This window comes from Zophobas morio, unplaced genomic scaffold (assembly GCF_036711695.1).
Source record: "Zophobas morio isolate AGI-343-1 ecotype UQ-CSIRO unplaced genomic scaffold, CSIRO_AGI_Zmor_V1 ptg000021l, whole genome shotgun sequence".
In the NCBI taxonomy this organism is placed as follows: Eukaryota; Metazoa; Arthropoda; class Insecta; order Coleoptera; family Tenebrionidae; genus Zophobas; species Zophobas morio.
The window spans coordinates 8,363,285-8,377,812 of record NW_026972126.1 but is presented as its reverse complement, the minus strand read 5'-3'; the positions used below and the strand labels follow the sequence as shown (position 1 = coordinate 8,377,812).

Below are 14,528 nucleotides of genomic sequence, written 5' to 3'. Positions count from 1 at the left end.
TACTTGTACTTTTGCCAAACAAGCTGGGCTTTCTTTAGATGACTTTAACTCGTTTATTACGTTTTGAGCCATGGTTAATTTGCGTTTTAGCGTTCCCCGCTTAATATTTAAACCAGAAAGTTTTTCAGTAGTCATTGTTCACTAATGATCCAACGATAATCTACTTAACACTGATACGAAATAAAGGACTAATGAAAAAGGAATGAACTGCACTTACTGGTTGTCGTCAGATGTCACGATGCTCAAGATTGCCCTGGACGTGAAGCTGCTGAAGAAGTCGTCTACGCTTTGTGGATGTCGTCGTTGGATGCCACGATGCTCAAGATTGCCTTGGACGTGAAGCTGTTGCAGAAGTTCTGGGGATGCTGTCGTCGTTGGATGCCACGATGCTCAAGATTGTCTTGGACGTGAAGCTTTTATCGACGATACAGGCGAGAACAGTACCACTAATTCCGCGAGAAATCCGGCTCGAAGGACCAAAATGTTTTGCGCGAAATAAAATCACCTTTTACTCGTAGTTACACGGTTTATTTAATAACGCACAAATAATATAAAATGCCGGTCTCTCGGGTCGGCACGTCTTTACCCTCACGATACTTCTCGACGACTCTCCGAGAGCATGAAATAATAAAATTAGGTAAACTACCCTAAAACGGGTGGGAGTAGGGTGGACAAATTGGCTACGCCCAAACCCCTGTTCAGGTAAACTGAACAATTACCCCACGACGGACAATATGACTTGAATAACAAAGTACGCCCTTGCAAGAAACCCACCACTTTCTTATTTATGGCTAACGATTTACTCCATTGCCCCCATCATCATCTGACACAATGGACGTATCATAAAAACCACTTTAAACTGGGAATACAATACAAAATTCCGTTAATCTAAAGTTCTGTAGACACAATTATTGCAAACATCATAAGTCCCTGATCAGAATTTAGAAATGTTGTTTTTTGTGTATAATGTACTATCTAAATCTATAAATCCATAATTTTTTTTTCGGTTGTCTGTGACCATGTCCCACTTTTGGAGGAATTTAATAATGTACAATAATACTGAATTTTTTATACTAGGAAAGTGTTGTTATATATATGTTCATTTGACAGATGTTTACTGTGAAATTCGGTTTACAGTTATTATGGTGTGAAGAGCAGCATGTTAATAAAAAATGCTCTGTTTTTCTCTCCCAAAATATGATGACATTATCTACAATTTTGCTGAGTAAATTAAATTCAGAATGTGCAAAATAATACGCTTTCTACCTATCGTCTTTTTTGTTTCTTCTCTTTAATCATACCTGGATTACAAAAGACAGACATAATTTTATTACTTTGTTCACCATCAAACACGATAACAATTTTTCAAAGAATTATTTAGTAATTCAAAACAGTAAGGTTTTACAGGTATTTTAGTTTTTTTGTTACAGAAAATTAAATTAACAATTTAGTTTTAGAACAAGGTTTCTGGAGTTGTTTACCGTAGTTGCGGATTTTTTAGGCTTATAAATGGTACCAAAAGAAAGCTGACATTTTTCTTCGAGATGTCTCAGAATACAAATAATTGTAGCACTTCTTTAAAAAATGGATCGACGTGTCCGTTTAAAATGGTCTAAAAATTGTTCGAGTTTATAATTTTTTTATTGAAAATTACACACTAGACATGGATATAAATTAGGAGCTTCCCTGGACTCAAGTTTGTTAATCCGAATTATAATTTTTTTAAAGCGATATTTCTCGTATTAACCCCCGAGTAAAAAAGACGAGTGTTATAATTTTGACCCCTTTCTCTCTGTGTGTCTGTGAGAACCTAACTCCTAAACGGATGAACTGATTTCAATGCGGTTTTTTTGTTTGAAAACTGGTTCGATCTCGATCGTTCTTAGCTATGTTTGATGGTAATCACTAGGCTTCGGATCTTAGGTTTTTTGCCTTTTATATCTACTTCAGGCTTTGCAGCGAAATTTATATGTTTATCCGAATTAAAAAAATTCTTTTTATTTAACGCCCATTTATTACTACCTAAAATGTCTAATTTACCGTTAGAGACCTAAAATGTTAATTAAGCGGCCTAATTATAAATTTTAAAAGGCTTAAAATAGGATTCCACGACCAACGAAGCGGACGTGCTTGCACAATAGAGATTTTCCGTGAATTCACTGCTTTGGCTGGCAGATTGTTTAAAAATGGGTTGTAAACAACGCCCTTGAGTTTAATGGTGTGGGTTGGTGTCGCCAACTGACAACGCTAGCCTGCATTTCATTTAGATTATAGCCGGAAGGAGGTGAATCTCTGAAAAAGCATTTTATTTTAGAAGTTTATTGTTAGTGATACTGAGTGTCTTTGCGTGTTAGTGAGTGTACTGGGGCCGGTTTTGATTTTTGTGCATACAATAAAGAATCCTCAAAATGCCTAAGGTAAAATCATCCATGAAAGATAAAATCAAATTATGGTTAGGGAATAATTTGGACACTAATTTTCAATTTCCTTCTTCAACCAAAGACAATGAGTTATTCTGCAAAGTGTGTGGAAAAGTTGTAAGTAAACATTTAAAATACTGAAGCTTGAATTATGTTCACATTTTTGTTTCCTAGTTTAAGTGCGAAAAAAAATCACACTTTGAACAACACTGCAGTGGCGATGCACATAAAAAGAGCAAGAATAAATCCAGTAAACAGACTTTATTAAACATTAGTTCCTACAATGATTTTACGCAATTTTGCACCGATTTATGTAGGGCATTTACCGCAGCAAATATTCCATGGAATAAAGTTAGTTGTCCTGAGTTTAAAAATTTTATGCATAAATATACAGAAAGGCATTTACCCTCAGAAAGCACTCTGAGAAAAAATGATTTACCAAAAGATTACGATATGGTGAGCACTAGAATTTTTATTTAAAAACTTTTTAAGATAAATTTTATAATTTTCAGGTAATCAAACAAATTAGAAATTCTATTGGCAATAATGATATATGGATGAGACGGCGGATAGATTAGGAAGATACATAGCCCATTTAGCAATTGGAAAGTTATCTTCTGAAGAAGTTAGCCGTCCATTTCTACTAGCTTCATAAAACTAATAGCAACACAATCTCGAGATTTATAAACGAATCCTTGGGTGTGCTATTGATAATTTTAAGCATTGAAATTATTATAATTTATTTGATTGTTAATTTGTAGCTTCATTGTGGTCAAAAGGAACTGAACACAAAAAAGTTAAATGGTTTGTATCCGATGCTGCTTCATACATGATCAAAACTGGTACTAATTTGAAGGTGTTTTATGAAAATATAACACACTTAACATGTATGGCACATGGGTTACATTTAGTCTCTGAAACAATTAGACTGAATTATCCAGATGTCAATGGGATAATTAGCAATGTTAAGAAAATGTTTTTAAAAGCACCAATAAGAGTAGAGTTTTATAAAAACAGTTTACCAAATACACCTCTCCCACCTGAACCTGTATTAACCAGGTGGGGCACTTGGATTCAAGCAGCATTGTTTAATGCAGAACACTTTGATGTTTTAAACAAGTCAGTAAATATATAATGGTTTTTTTACTATCATTCTTATATTGAATATTTTTAGGTTGTAATGTCATTTGAAGCCACAGATGCACAAAGCATTAAAAAAGCTCACGAATTTCTGAATAAAGCAAACGTTAAATATGAACTCTTGTACATTAAAACTCACTTTAAAATTATTGCTGATGCAATAGAACAATTAGAAACTATAGGTTTAAAATTAAACCAAAGTATGGAAATTGTGGAAAAAGTGTATGCATCTTTAAAAAACACACCAGGAAAGGTGGGGGAAATGGCGTTCCAAAAATTATGTTATTAGAATCCAGGATACGATTTTATATGTTCAGTAAATAACGTAATTTGCGGTAGTGGAAATGCTCCCAACAATACATACATAAATGAAAACGTAGATTGTTCAATATTTAATTTTGCACCCATTACTTCTTGTGATGTGGAACGCACATTTTCAAAACCTAAAAGTGTTTTACGCGATCAAAGGTGTAAATTTACAATCGAAAATTTAGAGAAATATATAGTTTGCTTTTGTAACTCATTTTAAATATTACCTGCGACTTGCTTTAATTTGATCACCATTTTTTTGCGATGACTTAGAATTAGTGGACGTAACTATAGATCGTTGATTTATTTAATTATTTTTTTGTTTGCTACACAAAATATTTGTTTCTATAATGTTATGTTTAATGTTTTTTTTTTTTAATATATATCTTTTTGTTGTATGCTTTTTCCTTGAGCAAATATTTTTTCCTACAGGTTTTAACCTAAACTACGATTTTTATAACCCAATTCGTCAATTTTGGGACCTAAAAATGTCTCCATTTATTCATTTTTTAACGACCTAAAATCCGAAACCTAGTAATCACTTAAGTCACTTTTAACTTTGAAGCCTCTTTGTATCTGTGGATTTGTCTGTGGCACTGCAGCCCCCAAACGGATGAACCGAGTTCAATGCGGGTTTTTTTAGTTGAAAGCTTATTTACTCGGTATGGTTCTTGGCCATGTTTAACGATAATCACTTCACTCATTTCAAGATCATCAGCTGATGTCTACGTATCTGTCTGTTGCACTGAAGCCCCCAAACGAATGAACCGATTTCAATGCGGTTTATTTTGTTTGAAAGCCGGTTCAATCGGGAAGGCTCTTACGAAGGTAGTTTGATGAATAAATCGGTTCGTATCGTGTTAGAGGGCTAAAGAAGAAAAAGCATACGTAGACTTCAAGTAGACTTCCTTTAGATGACATTTCTATAATGTCATGTCATTCTGTCAGTAATTCCTTGTTTAGGAATTAATTGAATATTAGATGACATTATTATTTTGCGAAGGGAAAACTGCGAAAGACGTCCATGAATTTTTCCTACATTGGGCGATTCATATTCTGGAGGACCAAAAACTGTCGTCATTCTAGAAATCATTGACAATGTTCATAAGAGGGTTTTGACCCATAAACGGACGAAGGTGTGTGAGTTAGCGGAAGCTAGAAGTATTTCAACTGACAGATTTCACTTTATTAACCCGTAACGTAATGGTGGAGACGACGCTCTCTTAACCAACTTCATTCTTTTTAAGGGTTAATTTTTTTGTCGGAGGTTTTTAAGTATTATACTTTTAAAATGCAACTCCTAAAATCACGATGTTGTTCCCCATGTACTCGTATTTAAAGTAGGATGAAACCAGATCAGACGCAAGCTTTCAGTTGCGCTCTGTTTATTTTGAATAGCACGTGCCTTACTACTCTGCTTCTAGTAAATTTTACAACAATTCGAAAAAGTCTGGATAGGGGCGATTATCTCCAAACTAATTTTGATATTAGAAGGAAATTTTGCAAATCTTTTAGACTCACTAGACAGCTCATTTTTTTTTGTACGTGTATTTCAAAAACACCATGATATTTTAAGCACTTAAAATATACAAAAACAACGCCATTAGTAACATCATGAGTGTAACGTTATAACGTTGTCCTACATATAATATTATTTTTGTTTCCACCAAACATGACGTCATCTCAAAAAATGATTCAATAAATCTGTTGTGAGCTGCATGTAGTATTGGTTGTACCCCAATATCGAAGGCAGTTACCTTTTTGTAGTTTAAAAATTAATTTCTATTAGTATTAGAGCTTGTCTGTGAACGTGATTTCATTTTGTTTACCCACGTGAGATTTCTACGCTACTTGAAGTTTGACAAGGATCTAAAACATTGCATCGAGCTATGTGTTCCTACAGATTTCGCCACATAGCAGCATCATGAATTGATCATGATACGATGACGACACAAAGTACCTCCATCTGCATATTCCTCGATAAGCAACATGCGATAAACCACCTTTGTTTCTATCGAGATAATCGTGTTTAAAAGGTTTGAAGATCAAAGTAAACACCCGTTGTGTTGCTAACATTGTTATGGATGGAAAAGGTGAAAATGCATCTGATGGTGCCCTCAGATGTTCCATACGTAAACAAGACAACCGCAGTGTAATTCGAGCACTCTGCCTTTCACGTTATATTAATTTAACAAAACCCACCGGCATGACGCTGTTTCCATTGCAGATAGCAGAAAAACAAACGAACGCGGTCGTGGTATTTTCAATATTTACACTAAGAGAACAATTCAACCAAACAATAATAGACTGCGTGTCCGTTTGACAATGCTGGCAACATTTCATTGTTAGTGCATGTCGGAAACGCGGAAACGCCGACGTTGTTGTGTGCGACGCCGTGTAGAGGCGTCGTTGCCTTGGCAACCGTCGTTTTTGACGTCACTGCCGGAGTCAAAATACCGGAAATAATCGCAGAAGATTCACCCCGAAACAGGGACTGTTTGAAAGAAAGGAATCTACTCACCGATGCTGATGATGAGAGGGGCGATTTTTCTGGCCTTCTTCGTTCGCATCATTTTAGCTAGTGTACATGTTTTTCTCGGACTTATTTAACGATAATTATTATGTCACGTTTCGCGAAAAAATCTGCGGTAAGTCGTCAAAATGTAAATTACTGCTGCCGCAAAAACCACATTCTGTTGGCACGGTTTTAACAATGCGAGTGCGGGTTAGTGTAATTTGTAATAATGGAAAAATGTGATAAGATAGTAGTTACACACGGGAAATTTCAATAATAATAAGATTAGGCAAATCGATGTTCGTAGAGGTGGAGGGAAATCATACTCGGTAATTAGTGGGTAATTGTTAGATTGTAGGGGACAGATGAGAACAATACGATAAGTTATAATTATATATAGATACTTGAAACATATGTTTTCATTGATAAATAATTAAATATAATTAAATATATTATCCGTACTACTTGTCAGTTGGTTGTGAAAATGATTCAAGTATTTTATATGTTCCGGATAAGGCTTAAAACGACATTCAAAATAATTTATCTCAATCGGTTTTTTCCTAGTGATACGTCCTTGACAATTTATATCAGTCTTTATATGTTGCACGTTTTATATTAAGTACACAGGGTGTTTGTTAAATACACGTACAAAGAAAAATCAGAAACTGGTTTCAGAGAGTAAATAGCAGGAACACGAAAAATTTTTAATAAATGTCTCTTCGTTTTAGAGATAAAATTAATTGAAAATTCGATCAGGCATTTTCAGGACAAATTTTCGTCAATGTAATTGAATGACTATTTAGAGTTTTCTGAATATAGATCTGGGCCATCTTCTAGAAGATGTATCCCTAGCTACACTAAGAGACATGTAGTATTTGCAACGATGGAGCCTCTGCTTGTAATGCTTTAGTAAATTTTATAAATGGATTTTTCTATTATTACAAATTACACTAACCCGCACTCACATGGTTAAAATCGTGCCAACAGAATGTGGTTTTAGCGGCAGCAGTAATTTACATTTTGACGACTTACCGCAGATTTTTTCGCGAAACGTGACATAATAATTATTATCGTTAAATAAGTCCGAGAAAAACATGTACACTAGCTAAATGGATCTGTTAGTCTACCAAACTCCTATCAATAGCGTTGAAGAACTGACAAACCGAATTGAAGAAGTTTCTGTACAGATTAGAGCAGATCCAGATGTAATAAACGGACCACAGGCATGTTTAACTCGATGTGCGGAGGCATGCGTGAGAAACGGTGGACGTACTTTGAAAATTTGTTATAGCTTCGTTCTGGTTTAGTTGTTTTATTATTGAGTTCAATCAAGATTTGGTTTAAGTGTTTTGTTTATTCGTTAAAATTTTATTGATGTTTTCTGTAGTTGTTCAAATAAAAAAAAATGTTTTTATGACAATTTTATTATTTAAGGCTTTTTTCAACAATTCATTTGAAGAAATTATCCCAATGCTGAAGGGAGTTGGTAATTAATGTGTGTCATGAAGGTTTTGGGACAAATTTCAAAACAAAATATTGTATCAAGAACAGAATGGGTTCCTGGAGTGAAGACACCAAGTCCATTTATGAAGATATTGCATGTCTACTAATTGCTAAGTCTGATTTAAAGCAACGTATCAGTATTGCCATCCAAAGGGGAAATGCAGCCTGTGTTTTGGGGACGGTGCCACAGTCTTCCAAGTTGGTAAATTAGGCACTTAATTTTTGAAGCATACAAAACCACCTTTAAGTAATTGACAAAGGTCTATTATCTTCAATGACACCTAATTTTGTCCTAATGTATCGCACTAGGTTGTGTTCAGATCGATCTTGCGGATCTTGGAAATTTATTCTTTGGAGATTTGCTTGATTTTACTTAATATGAGAGTTATTGGAGAGATTATTAAGTAGTTTCGAATCACCTTTTTTGAGAATGGGAATTACTTTAGACTCTTTCAAAACTGACGCATAAATATCAATTTGAATGCGCTGATTAAAAAGACTAGTTAAAGGGTAAACAATAAGATTTTTAATACATGTACGTCCGTTTGCACTATTTTCTCTTAAACATTTCGCTTATCGAAGTATTTCTTAAAACCAAGTGCCACTTAAGTTTCTCAAATAATATCTTATTAAGCGACACTTAAGTTTATTAAACCATGTGGTGCAATGCATTTGAAATTTAAGTGTAAAATTTAAACCGTTTAAAACTTATCTAAGTGTAAGCGGTGCAAACGGACATTAATCGTTTTTGAATTTAAGCCCTAAATATCTTTTGCTGTAGAATTTTTTAAGTGAGAGATGATATCACGAAGATAATTTACTAAAGGCAATTTTAGTATTCGGGACTTCAAACGTTGAAGATTTTTATGTCTATATTATCCGGTAAATCTTTACTTAATTCAGTTGGTATACAGGGTGCCGCATCCAAGTCTGGACACGGGGAATTAACATGGCAAATTGGTTTTTATTTTATATTTCCCCAGATCACTTTAAAGCTATTATTGCGTGATGCCTTTATGGAGGTCGAAGAGGGCTGTCGACCAGTATTTTTTTCAAATTGTTGCATCGCGCTCATTTACTGTAAACAGGTTTTAAAAATCGTATTTTAAAATTCGCGCCCGATCCGATTTGTCACGAAATGTTCCGTCGCACTATCGAAGTTCGGCGATCGTGTCTTTGGATTAACCATGCAAAACCAAACGTCAAAGTGAAATTAGAAATTATTCTCAGAAATGAATGAACAACTCAAACTGAATCATTTTATCGAGTGTGATGATTATTGTAGGACAAATTAAACGGAATAAATGCACAAATTGATCCATTTATTCGTCATAGTGCGCGACCCCGTCAAACGAGCCTACACTCACTCAGACCGTATCCACAAAGCCCGAGATGAAGACGTCGAGCAGCTGGTCTTCCTCAAAACCCCATCGGCAGCATTGTGACATGTCCTGGGAGCCCCTCAAGCTAGGAATGTACTGGCGCTGCCTCACTCAGTAATCACTGAACGAATCAAATTGAATTATTTTATCCAATTTGAGGAGTAAATTTAAACGGAATAAATGCACAAACTGTACAAACTATTTTATTAGCCCTTTTCGACCTCCACAAAGACATCAGTCAATAATAGCTTTAAAGTGATCTGAGGAGATATTATAAAATAAAATCCAATTTGCCATGTTAATTCCCTATGTCTAGACTTGGATGCGGCACCCTGTATACGCAAAATAGGTATTCAAATCATTGGCGGAGAAGGGAATTTCATGTGATATAGTATGTTTAATAACTATATGTTTTACTAACACCCAAATAACTCTAAGATGGTTATTAGCTTTTAGGATGTAATCATCCTGTCTAATTTTTTATATTTCAATTCTGTAAGTTTTTTAAGATGTTTAATTTGCTGACCAATATCTGTATCTTTTGTTAATCGATAGTAGTGATAAAGAAAATTGATTTGGTTGCGCATATTCTTTAGGATACTACTAAACAAAGAGATGTTAAAAAATTTTGAATTTGAACTTATTTTCTGCGAGGCAAAATGACTATTTGCAGCAGCAGATAATAAATACGCCAGATTATCACATTTTTCATCTATAGTTAAATTTGAATTTTTGATATAAAACGTTATTGGATCTATAATTTTTCCGTCTTTCAATTTGCAAAAGCACATACACATATTGAACAAGATGCTAATGTGGTCAGCTATATTATAGTTCATGACATAACTGGATACAGAGTCTTCTTCTAGGTTTGTTAAAAAATTGTCTAAATAAGATTCTAAACGTATGGGTTGATGCACAGTTTAGGATAAGTTGAAAGACGAAAATGAATCACAAAATTACTTCAGACTGTGAATACTGAGGCATGAGATGAAGCACATACTTTTTCAAATAGGACATTCATAACACTTAAGAATATATTCATATCAACTATTGGAGGTCTGTAAACAACAACAAGTAAATTAATTAGCTAACAAGTATATGATCTCTGCTTACAAAATACTTAAAATATGAAGAGTGGACAAAAATGCCAACACCGCCATGAGTGGTTGAAGATCTGTAGAAGAAACTTACTAATTTATAATTATCTAAAATTACGCTTGTTATTGATTCAGCTGATTGGAACCAGTGTTCAGAGATACAAATTATTGAAAATTTAGGAAACGGCGCATTAATTTCTAGTAAAGAGTATTTCAAAATGATGTTCATCTAGTTAGCTTTGAAATCGCTTCAACCCCTATCTTTCCCTTGATGAAAATCTGCAGCCATAGGCGACTAGATGAAAATCATTTTGAAACACGTTGTACTTTATTACACAAGCTCTGCACGTTTTGATGGTATACGATAAAATTTATGTGGTTTCTGTGGTGACTGAAGTAGGTGGAAAATTATGTAGTCTGTTTGTACGTGATTGATAATATCTATTAAATAATGTATTAGCAGGCCAGAAGTCTGGGTTAGCTTCAGTATCAATTTTTTGTAGTACATCCAAAATGTCCGTGATTGTTTTCTGAGGGGACAAATTATGTCCAGCAGAATTTTTCTACAGGAACCAATTTTGTTTTGGCTCTGAGATTTTTTTTATTAGCACTTAACAGGCAGCTTCTCTATTTTCTCAGCTGTATTTAAACTGTAATCTTGTGAGTAGTCGATGTACCTGTTTTTAATTTAGAGGTACTATCTTCAGTTATTAATTCATTATAGGTTGTCTGCAGGGGCAGTAATGGAGCAGAATTTAAGTTAGTTCACACAGAAGATTGTTGAGTGTGAATTGTGGAGTTCTCTTAGGTTTAGTGGAAATATATAGTTGGATCATCGTTTTCCGATTCAGATTCACTATTATCATCTATACGACGGTGAAAATCAGAAAAATCAGAAAAACGTAGGGAATGTTTTGAAGCTTTATTTATATTACCGATATCACCTGGTTGATTAAAAGTAAAAGTGTGTGTGTTATTAGCTGTTGTTTTTAGACCTATGCATGACATTCGTCTTTCCTGCACTTCAGGATTTTCTGCTATATAAGTGGACGAAATAAAATTCATAGGTAACACAGGCCTTACTTTTTGTAAAGTCATGGAATTACCCCAACTCAAACTTTTTCTCTTTCTATCTTATGCACTTTGTGTGAGACAAAAAGAAGCACCAAATTTTGAGTAGGTAGAAGGGTAGTAGAGACTTGCGTCAAATTTTGAAATTTGTCATTTGTCCCAGTCAAAAATAAAGCGATTTAATGACCAAGCAAAACAAATAATTTTAAATGTGTTAAACTGGACCAAGATATTTTGGAATTTAAGAAAAAAAAGAAAACAGAACTGGCCGCAGAAATGTTGAAAATTTCGGAAAGATCTGTCTACAGGTTACAAAAAAATCCAGGTTTAAATGACTTTGAATACAAGAAAAATATGTCTTCTAGAATTAGGTCACATAAAGAATAAAGACACAAGTGAATCCTGTAGATTTAATGTCAATCCGGAAGATTATCTATAAAATGGTTGTTTCTATTAAAGAATACGTTACTATTGAGTTGCTGGACGATCGAGTAATGGTGGAATAATGGAAGAGATTCCCGATTTTAACGTTGGTCCTAGATCGTTAACCAACTGGATAAGGAAAATTGATTTAATTTAAGAAAAATACTTAGTAACAGATTATGTTTGATGGAACGGCCTTCAGTTAAATTAAAAAGAACAAAATTTTTACGTAAATACCACCAACACAAAGGAAACAATGAACCTCTTTTTCTTGATGAAACGTGGGTATTTAGTAAGAGTAGCATATGTAAAAAACATGTCAAGATGGTTCAGTAAACACTGCTATTGTAAAAACTAGAGAGGGTGCAGTTACATTGTGGTTCACGCTGGAAATAAAAACGGTTTTATTCAAGGAGCCTCTTTAATTTTTAAAGCTATTAGTAAATCTGGAGGCCATCATGATAACATGAACCAGGAAAATTTTGAAAAATGGTTCAAAAAACAGTTGATGCCAAGTTTGCGAGAACCTTCTGTTATAAATAACGCAAGGTATCATAGTAGATTTGAGGTATCAATTTAGACAATTTCGTCCTCATAGGTATTCATATATTGTAATAAAATTTTACTTTATTTGTAGGAAGAAATTCCTCGAAAAAGTTAGACAAAGACAAAAATGATAGCATATTTAAATAAAAATGGGATTGATTATCCACCCAAGGCCATGCAAGACCAAATCTGGGGAATACTGGCTGTCAAACAACGCCAAAAACGTTATCATTTCTTCCCCTAATGATATTTGTGCAACTTGGCAAAATGTGATTGATCGAGTTCCGGCTGTGTGGAACAATTACGTTAAACATATTGATAAAATAATAAATCATGCTTGGGAAAACGAAAAATTTTTAGATACTTCAGAACAGAATGAAATTATTTTTAATTTTAATAATCCGGATGATAGTGAGAGTGGAAGTGAGGATGATAACAGTAGTTTTGAAGATTTAGATGTCGATATGTTATAACTTGAAACATTTTCTTATTAAAGCTTCCGTTTTTTCGTTTTTTAATGAAGTTCAATTAATTCAGTAATTAAATGGTCCAGTTTATAAAAAAGAAAAATCAAAATTTGCCATTTTTTTAGTAGATGGTTTTAACATAATAGCAGAATACAATAGTTTTTGCTGGTGTACCTAGTATATTCATTCTAAATAAAGTTGTTGTATGAAATTTAACAATTGGAAACGGAGGACGTACACTACTAATTAATGAGTCTCCCAACTTAAAAATTCAATTTACAAAAAATGTCTCTTATTGACTTTCCTTTTTTAGTACCTGTACCTTTCAATAATTGCGAATTTACAATTTATATTTATCCATATTTGTAACATACAAGAAATCACCTACGAAAAGTTACTAAAAATGTCACATTCTAAGTGTTTTTGACTAGGGGTATTTCCACGATTATAACTCCTGCCTTAAAGCTGTCAGATCTTGCTGTAGTAGGCTCATGAGTGTTGTCTGCGTTTCTATCAACGTTTTGTAGCTGTTAATTTCTTCACGAAGATATGATATTAGCTTTACTGCACTCACAACCAAAGTTAAAAGTTTTCAAAGAAATCACTAAGTGGTGATATTTCGTATATTAACATCGTAGGTAATTGATTTTTTAATTTTAGGTGGCATTTTAGGGAATTATTTGATTTTTATGAGAGCATGAAACGAACAGCGCACAGCTCACCCGCCGCATAAGATTACTGTCAGATTTTCGACCACAAATTTTGTACCTCTTAGCGCTTAGCGCTTCGCCGTTTGCGTTGTAATTTTGTGGTCGTTACCTACTATTTATTTGCCTGTGGTGTAAAGTAGGCAAAGATAGAAGTCAATTTTCCTTTATATAATTTTGACTATAAACCCAAGATTTGTTTCAATCCTCGGAGTTTATAGAACACTCTCAATTTTTTTGTACATACCTGTATAATCCGATCCCAGATTTTGCAAAAATGAGTACATTGTCAATCGTCGAGTTTCTTTGTTGAACGTCCAACAACTTGGCACTTTATACCAGTAACGAATAAGTCTAATCCAACAAAAGAGATAATTATACCCGTTCCTCATTTTTTGGTGTAAACAGTCGCAACACTACTCAACAGTATTAAAAATTATAAAATTATTAACTAGAACAAGCCATGAATACTTTGAATAATTTTGACAATATAAAACGTCGTTACAAAATGTCCAAAACTTATTAAAAAAAAACAAATGCAAAGATATTCTCTCCATACTTTTAAATCGAAAAATTTTAAATTTTACGTCTGTTTAACCAACTGTATCAGTTGCTGACATTGACCCAGCGGCTAACAACTTTTGCTTGTTATGTAAGAAATACAGCAAACCCATTTCCTGAAAAATAAATAGCGCTTTAAATCAGCTTTTTCTAAAATTATTAACGCTCGTTTTCGGTTGAAAATGTAGGGGAGGGAGTAACCTAAGAGTAACAGTTTTAAATATGGCAAACTACTTTCTTTACTGGATTTTTGCATTTTTGCTAAGCAGAATTAATGGCATTCGCGTCCCACTCACGTTACTCTAGCACACGTAACAAATGAGAGGTATAGTTTTGCTAAAGATACACACTACAAAAAACGTGCCTTGTGTTTCGGGTACGGAT

At 33.9% G+C, this 14,528-nt stretch overlaps 1 protein-coding gene across 4 annotated transcripts in view; it reads right to left on the bottom strand.

The window, feature by feature from the left end:
- Pde11 (Phosphodiesterase 11) overlaps nt 1–14,528 on the bottom strand; it is a 271,340-nt gene that overhangs the window by 228,207 nt on the left and 28,605 nt on the right. Inside the window, exon 1 of one of the 4 annotated variants that reach the window (XM_064061520.1) lies at nt 13,831–13,885. The exons of 2 other annotated variants lie outside the window; for them this stretch is intronic. In XM_064061520.1, the coding sequence (XP_063917590.1) occupies nt 13,831–13,870 (40 nt within the window). In that variant the 5' untranslated portion in view covers nt 13,871–13,885. Of the gene's footprint in view, nt 1–6,390; nt 6,575–13,830; nt 13,886–14,528 lie in introns of those variants that run through there. One more of the 4 variants, XM_064061521.1, reaches the window with a different exon arrangement.